At 64.0% G+C, this 14,351-nt stretch overlaps 1 protein-coding gene across 6 annotated transcripts in view; it reads right to left on the bottom strand.

Annotated features, from left to right (window-relative positions):
* Positions 1–194: 194 nt before the first annotated feature.
* Positions 195–14,351, bottom strand: part of ACTN4 (actinin, alpha 4) — a 61,559-nt gene continuing 47,402 nt past the window's right edge. For 2 of the 6 annotated variants that reach the window (XM_012730628.1, XM_004690595.2), the window contains exons 9-21: positions 13,332–13,424; positions 11,915–12,145; positions 11,293–11,440; positions 7,963–8,113; positions 5,691–5,799; positions 5,448–5,588; positions 5,192–5,374; positions 4,972–5,106; positions 3,977–4,156; positions 3,321–3,467; positions 2,424–2,504; positions 1,436–1,594; positions 1,172–1,336 (exon numbers count right to left, since the gene is read on the bottom strand). In XM_012730628.1, the coding sequence (XP_012586082.1) occupies positions 1,178–1,336; positions 1,436–1,594; positions 2,424–2,504; positions 3,321–3,467; positions 3,977–4,156; positions 4,972–5,106; positions 5,192–5,374; positions 5,448–5,588; positions 5,691–5,799; positions 7,963–8,113; positions 11,293–11,440; positions 11,915–12,145; positions 13,332–13,424 (1,917 nt within the window). In that variant the 3' untranslated portion in view covers positions 1,172–1,177. Of the gene's footprint in view, positions 1,595–2,089; positions 2,156–2,423; positions 2,505–3,320; positions 3,468–3,976; positions 4,157–4,971; positions 5,107–5,191; positions 5,375–5,447; positions 5,589–5,690; positions 5,800–7,962; positions 8,114–11,292; positions 11,441–11,914; positions 12,146–13,331; positions 13,425–14,351 lie in introns of all 6 variants that reach the window. The other 4 variants (XM_004690596.2, XM_004690597.2, XM_004690594.2 and 1 more) reach the window with 3 other exon arrangements.

The following is a 14,351-nucleotide window of genomic DNA, read 5'->3' as shown; positions in this document are numbered from 1 at the left end:
TTGCACAGGCTAGAGACAGTCCACGTCCGGCGCCCAGCTCCAGGCCTGGCCCAGAGGGTGCCCACGAACACACTTTCATTTCTGCACGCTTACGGGAGCGCCGTGCCCGGCCCTGCCTGGGAACAGGTGTTCTATCATCGCTCTGCTAGGCAGCAGAGATCAGACAGGACAGAGAAAAAGAGCGGACGCTTACGGAATCCTTAAAAATATGACATGTTTTATTATCCTTCGCCAGAAGGGCGGTTTATCCAGAAACCAAGAAAAAAATCAATCAGAATAAACTCAAAAAGGGGGTAGTGGGGGGAGGGGAGGAAAACCATCAACTAACATTAGGCAGCCAGGCCAGCAGCCCACCCCCCACACCTCAGAGGGCCCCGCAGACCCACACCCTACAACAGACGACAGCGCAACACGGGGGCGGGGCAATCAGCTATGTCTTCATTACGAGAGCAAGAGGCAGCGAAGATATGTTGCTAGGTGAATATATATTTATATAATAAATCCGTAAGTTAATAAAGTAAATAGTAATTCTCTGAAAGTTTTTAATTTTTTTTTTGGAGGTTTTTTTTATTTTTGCTTTTTTTTTTTTCTGGTCCCTAGAAAATAGGAGATATGCAAGTCCAGATGAAGCAAAGGGGGGCTGGCGTGGGCGGGTGGTGGGGGCTGTGCTGCAGAAGGGGGCAGAGCCGCGCCTCCTGCCGAGGGCGGGGCCAGGGCAGGCCGGGTCCTCTGTCCTGGCGGGTGGCGTGGCGCCCTCTGCTGGGAACCCCCTTCCTGGACAAGGCACGTAGGGCTTGGCCTGGATATGGGAGGCCGCGTAGGCCCTCAGGGGCAGAGGAAGGGAAGGAGGGGCGGGAGGACCTGTCCTGTTGGGTGGGCACTACTGCCCTTTCCACACAGCTGACAGAAACAACACATCATACATGTTTAGCAGACCAGAGTGCTGACCAGGCGGAGACCCTCGCCCCACTCTGGGGCGTCCAGAAGCTCCTAGCCAGCCACCGAGGAGAGGAGAGCCTGCCCCAGCCCCTCCCTGCCCACCCCCCACCCCACAAGGACTTTGCATAGATACAGAGTCGGTCGGACCGGGGAGGTCCCCAGAGGGGAGGGGCCGAGGGCTTCCTAGCCCCACCAGGAGGCTGAGGAAGGGCGTCGCTCAGGTGCTTCCGGCGGGGCCTCACAGGTCACTCTCGCCGTACAGGGCCGTGGAGAAGGACTTGTAGTCGAGGGCGCCGGGCATGGCGTCGGGGCCCTGGTAGGGCGCCATGCGGGCGATGCAGTACTCGGCCTGGTCGGGCGGCAGCTCCCTCCGCAGCTCCTCGGCTGTGATGAAGTTCTGGGGGCGGCAGGGCAGGACTCTGGCCACGGCCCCACGCGCCCGCCCCCCAGGGCGCGCCCCGGCCCAGCCCCAGCACCCCCGTGGCGCCTGGCTCACCTTGTCCCCTGCCAGGACCTTGAAGGAGGCGATGACCTGGTCGGCCGTGTCTGTGTCGGTGGTCTCCCTGGACATGAAGTCAATGAAGGCTTGGAAGGTCACCAGCCCGCTGTGGTTGGGGTCAACCACGCTCATGATGCGGCTGAACTCGGCTTCTCCCTGCGAGGCAGGAGCGGGGCGGGGAGTGCGTTGGAGCGGGGCCAGGGCAGCCGGGCCTGCTCTCTGGGAGGACCGAGCCGGGAGAGCAGGCCTGCCCTCGGGTCTCCGCTCCCTGGCCAGCCGCCCCACATGCTCCCCCCACGTTTTCGGGAAGTGGGGAATTGGGGTATGTGTCCACCAGGTCTACTGCTCCTCAGCCCAAGGCTCACAAGCTAGCCCTGGAGGATGGCTAAGAAAGAGAGAAAGAAAGAGAGAAAAGCGGGGGGAGCCAGAGGGCTGACCCCCTCTCTCTGGAGGCTTCCAGGAAAAGCGGGAGGCTCAGGGAGTCATCGGAGGGACCCCGGGCCAGCAGCGCAGCAGAGGGGGGGTGCGGCTGCTCCGGCGGGCGGGCGGCGGGGGAGTCCTCCGAGGACAGGACTGGAGGCTGGAGGGGGGGGCGGGGAGGTGGCGCGGGGAGGGGCAGAGCGCAGCGGGGGAGGAGGTGCGGCCGCATACCAGGCTGTATCCTGTGGAGATAAGCAGAGCCCTGAAGTCATCGGAGTCCATGCTGCCTGTCTGCTTCTGCTCGAGGACGCAGGGACAGCAGGAGGCCAGGCCCAGAGTAGGCAAGAGGGGCCGCCCCATGTGCACAGCGGGGAGACAGGACAGTGGTGGGAGCGGCCGAGAGACCAGGTAAGGGAAGTGTCCGAGAGACAGGGCAGGAGGCAAGAGCGCCGGGAAATGGCACACACGATGGCGAGGGGTGGAATGGCGAGCGGGAGGGACAGAAAGAGAGAAGGAGAGAGAAGAGCAGTTAATGCCACAGTTCACTGGGGCCCAGGGCGCGTACCTGCCGGTCATTCTCCACGTCGTAGCCCAGGCTGATGAGGCAGGCCTTGAACTCTTCTGGCCCAAGCGCCCCGCCGTGGTCCTGCCAGGCCGTCCGGAGGCAGGTGTGTGGGAGGGACGGTGTGGAAACCCGGTGGGTGCAGGTTGGGAGAGGGGCCCAGGTCACATGCAGAGGGCGGGGGCAGCGGGACACACGGGGGAGGGAAACACAGCGTTAGAGGCGACGAGAGGACAGGCAGGGGCCGGGGGCAGGGGAGGGGACGGTCAGGCTGCGGCCTCCGAGAGGCCTGCAGGGCGGGCAGAGGCCCCCACTGCCTCCTCTGGGACGGAGCGGGGCTGGAGCTCAGCGACGTCACGCTAAGGACTGAGTCCCAGGGCTGGACGTGGGGATGGAGGAGGTCTCCCCTCCAGGATTCGGGGTAGGTGGAGAACACACCCCATCTTGCGGGCTTCCTGGGATGTCACGGTCCCTGCGTAAGCGCGGCGCTGAGGCTGCCGGTTCAACTCACAGCAGCCAGGCAGCAGACACGCCAGGCCCAGAGGGTGGGCGAACTAGGGGCTGCCGCTGCAAGCCTGAGCTAAGGCCATGCGTGGGGGGGAGGGTGTGCCAGCGTCACCAGCCAGGTCCCCGATCTCAGCCAGCAGGACCGAGCCCGACCCAGGCCTCACTGGCAGGCTGTCGGCCCTCGAGGTAGGGCCCGGGAGCCCTTTCTCCTGCGGGGAGCTGTGGTCAAGGTGCTGCACCTCTGTACCCCCTTCGGTAACTGAGTCCCTGCTGGTGGCAGACGTTCAGCAACTGCGTTGTGAACACACCACAGACGTGGAGACGGAGGGCAGGACAGGAGGGCAGGGAGGGACGACACGGGCGGGGGCCCTGGCGGCGGCCAGGAGCGCTCACCTTGTCGAAGTGGTTGAAGGAGGCCCGGAACTCCTGCATCTGCTCCTGGCTGATTCCTTTGGCATCGCGGGTGAGGATCTGGTTCTCCACCTCGTTGATGGTGCGGGCGATGGTGGTGAGCAGCTGCTCCCAGCCCACGCGGATGTGCTGGGGGAGGGCGGGTAGCGGGTATGAGGCCCTGCGCCCACTGTGGGGGTGTGCAGCTGGCTTCTCACAAAAATGCAGAGGGGGCCAGGGGACCTCGTCAGGCACCCCAGCGTTCCCATGCTCTCTGCTGCCCCCACCCCCCGGCAGGGCCCATGCCGTCAGGCTGTGTCCCCCCCGAAGGCCTGGACAGGCCAGGCCCTGAGGCCTGTGCCAACAGCTGGCAACTTTTGCTGGGTGTGTTTAACCACTGACTTTCTGGGGGGCTGGGGAGTGTGTGAGCGATCCGTGGACGAGCATGCTGCTAACACTGTCACCACACACAACGCCAGGCCATCAGTTGCCGGCCCCTGGCCTTACACTGCCTCGGCCCCAGTGGGCGGTGGGCATCACCATGGTGACGGGACAGCAGAGGTAGGAAACCGATTTTCACAAACGTCAACATCCGGCGTGGTCTCTGGCCCCGGGGGGGAGACAGCGCGCAGCAGGCACCGCCCAGGCACGGGCCGCACCTCCATGGTGTAGTTGGTGTGCTTGTTGTCGAAGATGAGGGCTTCCTGGATGAGCTGGTGCTGCTGCTCCAGCAGGTCCAGGTTTGGCTTGTAGTCCACGATGCTCAGCTCGTACTGCTTCAGGTGGCTCAGCTGGTCCTCCAGGGTCCCGTTCATCTCGATGGAGATGCGCCCAATCTCCTGCACAGAGGGGCTGCTGGGGGCTGGCGGCTCACCGTGGCGACCTGCCACCCCAGTGCCGGGGCCCCCCATCCTGGGCCTTTAGCCAGGGTCCCCCCCGGAGGCTGCCGAGGCCAACCGTGCCCTCTGGTCTTGCCCAGGAGTGTACAGGCGGCCCCATGGAGCGCCCCGCAAACGCCTGACACGCCTACCCCTGCCCATGTGGGGCTCCTGGGGCCGGGGCTGGAGAGCTGTCAGCAGACAGGACCCTAAGAGGGCACCCCACCACTGGAAGAGCTCTGGGCCCAGGCCTGGCTAATTTCAGAATTGGGGTTCCTGAGCATCAGCACCCCGCTCTGGCTCCCACTCTGCACAGATGGTGCTGAGGTGTGGAGGCTGGAAGCCCACGCATGCCAGGCTTGACGGGAGTTTAAGAAGGCTGCCTTCTGCTCGCGTAGTGAGGGCCAGAGCTGCGGTGGGCACCATGACAGGCCGCCCTGGGGCTGGGCGCCCTGGTCAGAGCCCGGGCCACCTACGCCACAGCCATGGCCGGTGGGTGCTCCCCTCGCGCCAGTCGTCGCCCGTAAAAGCACCTGCTGAGGGCTCTCACCTCAAGGCACGCAGGCGCAGGAGCAGAGGTGAGGTGAGGTGAGCCAAGCCCACCCTCAGCCGGGGCTGGAAGCCACACCCCCCGACAAGCGCTCGCCTCAGCTCTGCCACCCCCGCCTCCAGCACCTTGTTGGCACTCTGCACCCCTGCAGGCCTGGGGGCTCCCAGCGGGGGAGCGCCAGGGCTCTTTCACACTGTCCCCCGAGAGGGCGTGCCGGCCGCCTCACCTCCATCTTCGTCTGGATCCAGGGCCCCACGATGTTGGCCTGGCTGGCGAACTGGCGGCGGAGGTGCTCGTTGGACTGCTGCTTGCTCTGCTCCTCCAGGAGGGCGTGGTCCCGCTTTGGCACCAGCTGCTGCACCTGGGGCGAGGGTCCAGCGGCGGTCAGGGAGGGGCCCCGGCTGGCCAGCCCGCCCCGCCCCAGCCCTGCCGACGGCCCAGCCCACCTTCTCCCACTTGGAGTTGATGATCTGGGGGGTGACAGTAGTGTAGGGGTTGCTGCCCAGCAATTTGATGTGGTTGCTCTCGGCGATCCTCTGGGCCTCCTTGTGGATGGCCAGGATCGCCTCCCGCTCCCTGTCAGCGTCCGGCAGTGTCGACTTGAACTGGTCGTGAGCTGAGATCAAGCCCTGGGGGAGGAGGAGGAGTGAGGGGCAGCCCGGCCGCACGGTGGGGCCGCGAGGAGGGCAGGTGGGAGCGGACCTCGATCTCCTCGATGGTGTGGACGATGAACATGTCCTGGAGGTCCTCCATGGCACTCTCCATCCAGTTGTTGAAGGGGGCTGCTCGCTTGGCATATTCCAGATGCAGCTGGTCGATGGTCTCCAGCTGCTTCTCCGTTTTCTGGGGTGTGGGAGGCACAGGGACAAAGGCGGGAGGTCAGCCGGAGAGCAGGAGGGGGAGTCTGGGCCCAGGGCTCAGTCCTGAGGGTGGCATCGCCCTCACCTCCAGGGCTTCCCTGCGACTGTGGGTCAGGGAGCCCAGGGCGTCCCACTGGTCGCAGATCTTCTGGCACCGCGTGTTGACGCTGTGGGAGTCGTAGTAATCCAGCTCGCTGTGGGCAAAACAGGCCATGAGACCCAGGCGGCCATCACCCCCAAGCCCAGGCCCGATGTCAGGAGAACCAACATTTATGGACACTGGTATGCAAACCTTCCCTGGGGCCGGGGCACCCCAGGGCAGAAGGATCCGGGGAGGGCTAACTGAGGGCACGGTGTCCTCCTGCTCATTCACCTTATAACCTGCTCTGCTTCTGTGACTCTGGGGCCCAGAGTGCAGCCTTCAAGCGTGCCTGTGACCGGCTTGCCCCATGCCAAGACAGCGTGGCAGAGGGCACTGGGTAAAAGATTGGGCTCTGGAGCCCCGTTTCCCACGAATGGACTCCTGCTCCGTGATTCTGTACCTGTGTGACTCTGACTGAGCGAATTCTGCGCTGGACACCTCAGTTTCCCTGTCTGAGCATGGGGTGGGTCACTGTGAAGATCAATCACTTAATGCCCATGAAACACTGAGAATCCAACCCGGCACCCAGTAAGTAATATGGCAACAGGTGTTTATGAAAAGCTGCAGATTTACTTGCTACCTCACCTCATCAACTCACATCTCACTCCAAACAAGTATATCCATAATGCACGTAGGTGTTTTTGCTTGCAACAGTGCACGGACCAGGACACAGACATTATTCAGATGACGCGGGTTTACGCCACCGGGCCGCCCGCACACTCCATTCTGCCAGCCCCGCAACCTCATCAGCCCCAGGATCCCCAGCCCGGGGTTTGGCCACTCGGGTGGCAGTAAATAGGCAGAAGTCCGGGGTGGGTAAGAGGAGAGAAGGGAACAGCTTCGGGGAGGCGGGGACTGGCGAGGAAGCAAGGCTGCGCTCTGCAAAGGGCCGCTGGGCTGCACGCCGCCTCCCTTCCCGCGCCGTGGGCACTCGGGAGGCCTCCTGGCCTCTGGCCTCAGTTCCTCCCGGGGAAGGTGAATTGCTGGGCGCTGAAAGAGCCAGGTGGATTTCCCGGCCACCATTAACGGACACTCGGGAATGGACAGCACCCAAACAGTCCCTCTTTCTCCCCTCCGGGGCCACTGTCCAGAAAGCTACTTGAGAGTCCTGTTCTCTGGTCAGGGTAATGGGTTTCACATGGCTATTCCCTGGGGCCTGAGAAACAGGCTGGACTAGGACTTATTCCAAGTCTGCTTCCCACCAGCTTCCGCGGGGCTCCCTTGCCAACTGGGGCACCCGCTCATGTCCCAGCCCCCCAACCACCCCTTTAGGCATCTGCATCAGGTCGCCGCGACCTGGATGTGCCAGGTGTGGGGGCTCGAGCCCAGGAGAGGACCCAATAGGACACTGGTTCCGGCACTGGGAAGTAGAACTTCTGCCGCCGGCTAAGCAAACGGGGAAGCCCAGAGCCAGCGGACGACGTGGAGGGAGGGAGCCAGGGGCATGGGGGCGGGGGGAGCTGGCGCTGCCCAGCACGGGGCTGCACCGCATCCGAGCTGGGCCCAGGCACAAGGGAACAGGCAGAAGTCGGGAGGGCTGCCGTGGGGCGGAGTGACTGGAGGCCGCTGCAGCAGGGCTCCCTTCTGGAGGACGGCTATTTTGGGCGGCCCTTGCCCCTCCGGGCCCTGAGGGTTTTCCATGAAGTAATCGCCTGGGCCTCCCACCCCGGCCGCCTGGTCGCGGGCTGCTGTGCAGATGGAATAAGGAGCCATTCACTGGCGCTGGAAGCTGAGTGCACTAATTGTGTGCGCGAGTTTATCTGACTGGGGCGGGGAAGGGCGGGCAAAGAACCCGCTCTTACAATAGGCGTATTCTGAGCAGCACAGGGAAGGGGCTGGGCGGAACAAGGGGTTCACTGTGCAGCCCGACTGGAAGGTGGAGGCAGGCCGCCCGCTCCATCAGGCCAGGAGCCTCTTGATGTAGCAGGTGGGGTCCCAGAGACCCCCTTAAAGCTTGAGTAATCAGGGCAAGGGATCAGACACCTCACTCTTGCCAGAAACGTTAGACTCTTCTGTTTCTTTTGGGGTGGGGGGGAGGGAAGAGGGTGTTAAGACAAAATAGGCCAAAAGCACCACCCTCTATGGCCTTCTGCCCTGGCATCTCACAGGAGAGCATGGAAGGGCTGGGAGACCCCACTCTGGGCCCTAAGGCTCCTTGGGACGCCACTGCCCCGACTCTGGGCTGGGCCCCTGGCGCCCGGTGACCCGCACATACTTGAGCTCCTGGGCAATGGCGGCGATCTGCTCCACACGGTCCTGGTGCGCTGCCAGGTCGCTCTCGAAGGCCTCGTGCTTGCGGATCAGGGCCTTGATGTCCGACAGGGTGGCCGTCTCGTAATCCCGCTGCTTCAGCATGGCTTCCTTCCCTGGGGGCAGGGGTGCCGGGAGGCGCTTAGACAGCAGCACAGTGGGAGCCCAGGCAGGGGGAGAGGTGCAGACCCCACATGCTGCCTTGTGAGGAGGGTGCAGTGAAGGCTGGAAACTTCCAGAACTTTGCTCCTTGTCCTCCAGGGATCTCTAAACCCCACTGCGTCCGGGATGGCGCTGGGAGGCAATACCCCACCGAGCCCGTGTCCCCTTCACTAGCAGGACGCCGTACGAAGCAGTCTGTGCGGCCCCGGTTGGGGAGGCCGACACCCATCTGCAGGGGACCGGAGAGGCCGCCGGCCGCAGGCCAGGCCACAGCAGGTTGGGGGGCTCCGGAAGCACAGCCTGCACTTGCCCCCAGCACTCTGGGGCCAGGCTCTTGGGGTGTGGGCTCCCACGGCACTTCTGCATGCTCCACGCTATCCTAAGGGCTTCTGACACGCAGCGAGGTGGGGCCCACGGTCAGGCCCTTTGAAGGAGGGGAGGGAGGAGCACTGTTATTAGTCCTGAGCCCGGCTAATTACACACTCCAGGGCAGAAGCTCCGCCAGGCCTGCAAGCAGGCTACGGTGCTGCAGAGGGCAGAAGGCAAACGCCAGCCCGGCGGGTGGTGGGGACCCCTGCGTCCTGACGGTGGATTTGCCCGCTTAGGAAAGCCGTGCTCCACACAGTCGGCCCCTTGAGCGGCAGCTCAGAAACCATCCCTCCACGCCTCTGCTGGGCGCTGGGGATCTGCCCCCCAGTGCAGTGACTTGGAGCGGCGGGATGTGGGACCACACGCGTCGCTCCTTGCTGCTCCCTCACCTGAAGGTCTCAGGGAGGGGCTGCTGGAGGAGGGTGGGCGCAGGGCCATTGCCACCCTCACCTCGGCCGCACCCCCAGGACAGGCATTGGCAGGCAGGTGGCGGCGGCCTGGAAGACTGACTCCTCGGCCCTGCACCCCAACCCTGGGGCAGGAGGCTTAACCACAAAGGCTAGCTTGCAATTTCCTCCTCCAAATTGCTTTCTCCCAAGGGTGGGAACCAGAAATAGTAGGTTACCACTTCTCTGCCTCAGCAGAGTTTCAGCAAGGAAGCTGGCAGGGAGGAGGCCCTGGCTCTGGTGGCCCTGGACTCAGGCCCACGAGACCTGCTTTGATTCCTCCTCGGACAATCCACAACCTCCACGTGGACCCTCACCCCTGAGGTGGTGGGAGGAGTGGTGGCGCCCCACCGCGCTCTGCCCCACGCCCCGTGAGGAGCTGCCTGGCCGGCTCGCGGCCGCGGGGTGGTCCAGCCTCCACGTCTGTGTAGCTAGATGGCACAGAGAGGGGCTACAGGTCTGGGAAGGAATGGGCAGGCTGCCTGGGCCTCTGGGCTGAAGGGAGGGGCAAGACCAGGTGCCAAAGTACCTGAAGGAAGTTGGGTGGGGCCATGTGGACACTGCTGAACCAGGCAGGCCCTGGCCAGGGGCTGGGGGCCAACTCCCCCTCACCACCAAGGAGAAGGTTGGCTTGGAGTGGTTCTCAGGGGAGGGGCCCCAGGGGCCCTCACACCCACTTTGACCTCAAACCATCTTCCCAGGCCTTCTAGCACCCTGGTGAGATCCCAGGGGCCGGTAACATGGGGGAGAGGCCCCAGAGGGCAGCGCGGCAGGGGTGATGCAGAACCTGTGAAGGACAGCAGAGACAGCCCGTGAACGAGGGCATGTGAGACAGCTCGGGCCTGTGTGGGCCACGTGGGTGAGTAGGTCCATGTACATGCCAGGGGCCTCTGGCAAGGAAGTGCCAGAAACTGCTGGGCTGCGTCCAGCAGGCCCCACCCGCCTGGGAAACACTGTGCACGGGACGAGGCCGGGAGGTGTCTGTAGAACGAGGGGACGAACACTGAGCGCCTACTCCTCTCCTGTACCCCACTGCCAAGATGGCACCCCAGGCAGCAGCCTCTCCCCCAGGGTTAGGAGGTAGAGCCCCCACAGGCGCCATTTGCGCGAGCCTCAAGAAGGGGCCCCGCAGCCCTGGCCTCACGCCCCTCCCCTGCCGCATTCTTTCCTTGGCAGAGAAGGGGCCGGGGCCGGGCACCGCTCGGGGCCTGGCAGCTGTTGCTGGAGAGCAGCTGGCCGGAGCTAACGTGAGGACAGCATCCGCGGGGCCGCAGCCAGGGACACGAGTGACGTGGGCCCGGGTTGGCGGATACGCGGAGCTCCGTGTTCAAATGCTGGCAGGGGAGGGATGGCGACCTCTGGGTGGTCTCGGCATCCAGACCGCCTGGGGCTGCTGCCCAGCCGGGCAGGCGGGACCTGGAGGGCCCCCTAGAGGCGTCGCGAGCATCCCACGGGGTGCATGGGGGTGGGGGACAAAGAGCCACACAGGGACGTGTGAAGTCAGTTGGGCAGGCAGCAGTGGAGGTAGCAGAAGTGGGGGGGCGGGGGTGCCATGGATGGCTCTTGGTTTTCCCAGGCACTGGCAGTTTCTGGAAAGCTTTCAGGCCTCCGAGATGTGGAATCTCAACCATGGTAAGGATCCCGACCGTGGGCCAGGAACGTGATGGAATCCCACATCCTGGGCCAAGGGAACGGGCAGCTGCAGAGCTGCCCAGAAACAGGGGCACCACTGCCTGCTGGGTCAGGCCGTCCTGCGGGGGGCCAGGCCTCTTGGAAGGAGGCGCTGGGCTGGAAGGTGGGAGAGTTCCCAGGGTGGCCACACTGAAGGGCGCCAGCTGGCGGTCAGGCGGCGGGGCCAGGAGGTGGCTCCCGGGTCTGGCCTGTGGGCACATGTGCTCACTGCGGGCGTGGGAGTCACTGCGGGGGTGGGAGGGACGCAGACAGGCTGAGCACAGGCTGCCAGGGCAGGGAGAACGTGCCCCCCGTCAGCCCGGGCCGGGGCAGGACAGGGTCACTCCCAAGGAGCTGGGAGAGGGCTCAGCGTATCCCACGACTGGCCTCTGACGATCGGGAGGAGGCCCACCCACAAGTAATTCTGAGGTCAGAGCAGCTTGGACAATCAGAAGGACCCACCCCACCACAACTGTTCTTTGCAGCCTGGAACCCAGCGAACCCCAGGCTCTGACTCACATGACTGCAAGCAGCGGGAGAGGAATGACAAGCAAGGCAGGAGGGACTGTGTGTGCTGTGCGTGTGCGTACGTGTGCGTGTGTGAGGGGGACCTGGACCAAACGGGGGAGCAGGCACCGGAGCCGTACCGTCCGTCCAGGCCTCGTGGATGGAGGCCTTCTGCCGGAACTTCTCCGCCAGGTGGTCGAGCCGCTCCAGCCTGCGGATCTCGTTCAGCAGCCACTCCTCGTAGCCCTTCTCGGCCTGCTCCAGGTGCTGCCAGCAGTTGTTGATGTCCTGCGGCAGAGGGGGTCACGGGGTGCCGATGGGAAGGCCGCGGCAGTGGCCGGGGCCGTGTGACTCCCGACTGCCGCCTCGAGTGCAGACAAGGCCGGCAGCGGCCAGGGCCGCCAGCTCCTCAGGAGCGGGCGCATGGAGGCCGTGATGGGGCCCCAGGAGCCAGAAAGGGGCTGTCCCGGGCACATCGTTCCGCCCTGAGAACCTCAAAGCATTTAATGGTCCTGGAGCCAGGGTGACGGGAGCTCAAATTCAAGCAGATCCACATAAACGGTGGTTTGGTTTGGGGATGAGTGTAGGAGCCCTGTGGGTGGTGGGGCCTGTGGGCAGCATATTCCCACCTCAGCCCCTCCCGCCCTGGCTGTGCACTTAGGAAGCACCACACTGGCCAGCAGTGAGCCCTGGGAGCAGGAGCGTCCTCTGCTCTCAGGGCCAACTGGGGCCCAGGAGGGCGGCGGGGAGCCGGTCACTCACCGAGACCATCCTGCCCTCGGAGGGCATGAAGGCCGGCCGGTTGCTGAGGCGCAGCTTGGTCTGCAGCGTGTTGAAGTTGATCTCCAGCTGGCACTTCTCCTGCACCTTGGGCGGCTTGTGCACGCGCCGGTAGTCCCGGAAGTCCTCCAGCTTCTGCTGCATCTCCTGGATGGTCTTCTGGGGGACGCGGTCCTCCAGCCAGGGGATGGTGCGCCGGATCCACTCCAGGAGCTATGAGCCCACAAGAAGCCGGGTGAGAGGCCCAAGGGGAGCCCGCGCCCCATGAACACAGCGCTGCCCTCTGGCTGTGTCCTGCCTGCCTTACGGTCAGCTCTCTCCTCCGGGAGGCCCCCATCACACTCCACCCCGGGCCCCGCTGTCGTCCTCACCGAGGCCAGCACTGACTCCCTGCTTGCTGCCTGGGAGAGCCCCGGGCAGGGTCCACCACCAGCCCGGCGCACTCTGGGGCGGGCGGTGGCTAGGGCCCAGGACATAAGTGACCCAAAAGTCCAAGTGACAGCACGGCAAGGTTTCGCGAGCTGCGCCGGCTCTGGGGCGCAAGGGCGGGGCGTAAGCACGCTCGCGGGGCAGCCCGCGGCCGAGCGCAGCGCCCTGAGCGCAGCCTCGGCGAGCGTCCGGCACGGATGAGCTCGCAGCCGGGGCCGGCGAGGGCCGACCTCGGGCAAAGCGAGCAGCCCGGCACGAGTGTGCTCCTCTTGCAGCACAGCGCCCGCCGCCCTTTTGGTGTGGGGGAGGCAGCAATTCTTAGACTGTTCTAACTTTTTCCTGGTGTCAGAAATGATGGTGACAAGAGGCAGAGTAGCTTCTTTTTAAAAATATCCTTCAGTTGGGAAAGTGTAAAGCTGGCACCACAGGCTGGCTGTCGTATACTCTTGCACGTTTTCCTGCTCTTGGTATCTCAAAGACCGGGGGGCAGTGGTGTGGGGTAACAGTCCAACTACTGCTCTTGGGAGCGCCAATGCTTTCATTTTTTTTTAAAGAAGAGACTCCAGAAGAGAAGCATGAACACCCACATTCCCAACTAGCCTTGGGGTTCAGGCTCTGGATCAGGGTCTGTCTGTCCCTGCCCAGATAGCAGAGCTGCTCCAGGTCTGTTTCCTTGCTTGGAAAAGAGGGCAGTGAGCCCTCCTCACCGGGCTGCTGTGGGGACAGCAGAGCTGGCTCCCTGAAGAGCTGCCCAGGGCCTGGCGTGACAAGCTGCGTCCTGTCCCCTCTTTGAAGGTTCTCGACCAACCCAAAAGGTCGAACTGGCTGTCAAATCCAGTCTGCAGTACCCGTCTCGAGAAAGGCTGACTGCCGCACCTGCTCCCCTTTTGCAAGTGCAAACCCTGACCAAGGTAACGAGGCGACCAGACCCAGCTCTGGTGGCCGTGGGGCCGGGCGGCAGCACACTCACATCACTGGCCAGCTTCTCGTAATCTTCCATCAGGTGCTCGTTCTCCTGATTGACAGCCAGCACCTTGCAGATCCGGTTGGCCGCAGTCTCCGCCTGGGTCAGGGAAGCACATGGGTCAGGGCCGCCTGGGGGCTGGTGACCCTCCTGCCTGAGACAGGCCTATCCCTTGAAAGCTGGCTCATCCAAGGCCCACACGAACTCCAGGAGGAGGAAAGCAGAGGAAGTGCAGCTGCAGCAAGATGGCGCCCCGAGTGGCTGGGCCCTGACAGGCCTGGCGGCCTCCCCACCACCCCTGGAAACTCTGCTGGTCTGACCGCTGGGTGTCAGGGAGCCCTCCCATGGGGGGGAAGTGGGCTAACAGGTTCTCCAGTGGCCCACAAAGAGGAGGAGGGGCTGGGGGGGACTCCTTGGAGGAAAGCTCCCTTGGGCGGGAGGCCAAGAGCTGTGGGTGCAGGCAAGGTAGGGGTGATGGGCCCCCAGAATGGCCTGGTGGTCTGTATAGGCAGGCAGGCCTGACCCCTCTCGGTCCTCCCCGCAGAGGTAGAGGCTAGCAGCTTACTGGGGAGAAACTGGGGTCTGTGGAGCAAAAAGGAGCCAAAGTTTCTGAGAGTCGGGAGCGGTGGGGACAGTGACTAGCCTGCCGCAGACTCCCAGTGTCCTGCCTTGTCCTGTCAGGGGAGAGGCGTGGAGCAGAGGCAGAGGGTGGGATGCCACACGGGGAGAAGAGACCAGATACCTTTCAGGAAGCACAAAAAGGGTCCAAGAGGAGTTGAAACGGCAACAGAACAGGAACAGAAATAGTGAGGAGGGTCTACAGAGTGGTGGGGAAGGAAAACAGAAGCTTGGGGATGGTTCCAGACTCGGCTAGTTACAGGCACTGACACCCAGCCTCTCCCATCCACACGCTGCTCGGCTCAGGCGGGCAGGTGCGGAGGGGCCAGCAGAGGCCTGCATGTGCGCAGGTATGACACACACACACACACACACACACACACACACACACACACACACACACACACA

The sequence above is a fragment of the Condylura cristata genome, unplaced genomic scaffold (assembly GCF_000260355.1).
Source record: "Condylura cristata isolate star-nosed mole 26May11 unplaced genomic scaffold, ConCri1.0 scaffold00028, whole genome shotgun sequence".
Classification (NCBI taxonomy): Eukaryota; Metazoa; Chordata; class Mammalia; order Eulipotyphla; family Talpidae; genus Condylura; species Condylura cristata.
This window is presented reverse-complemented; position numbering and strand designations above follow the sequence as displayed.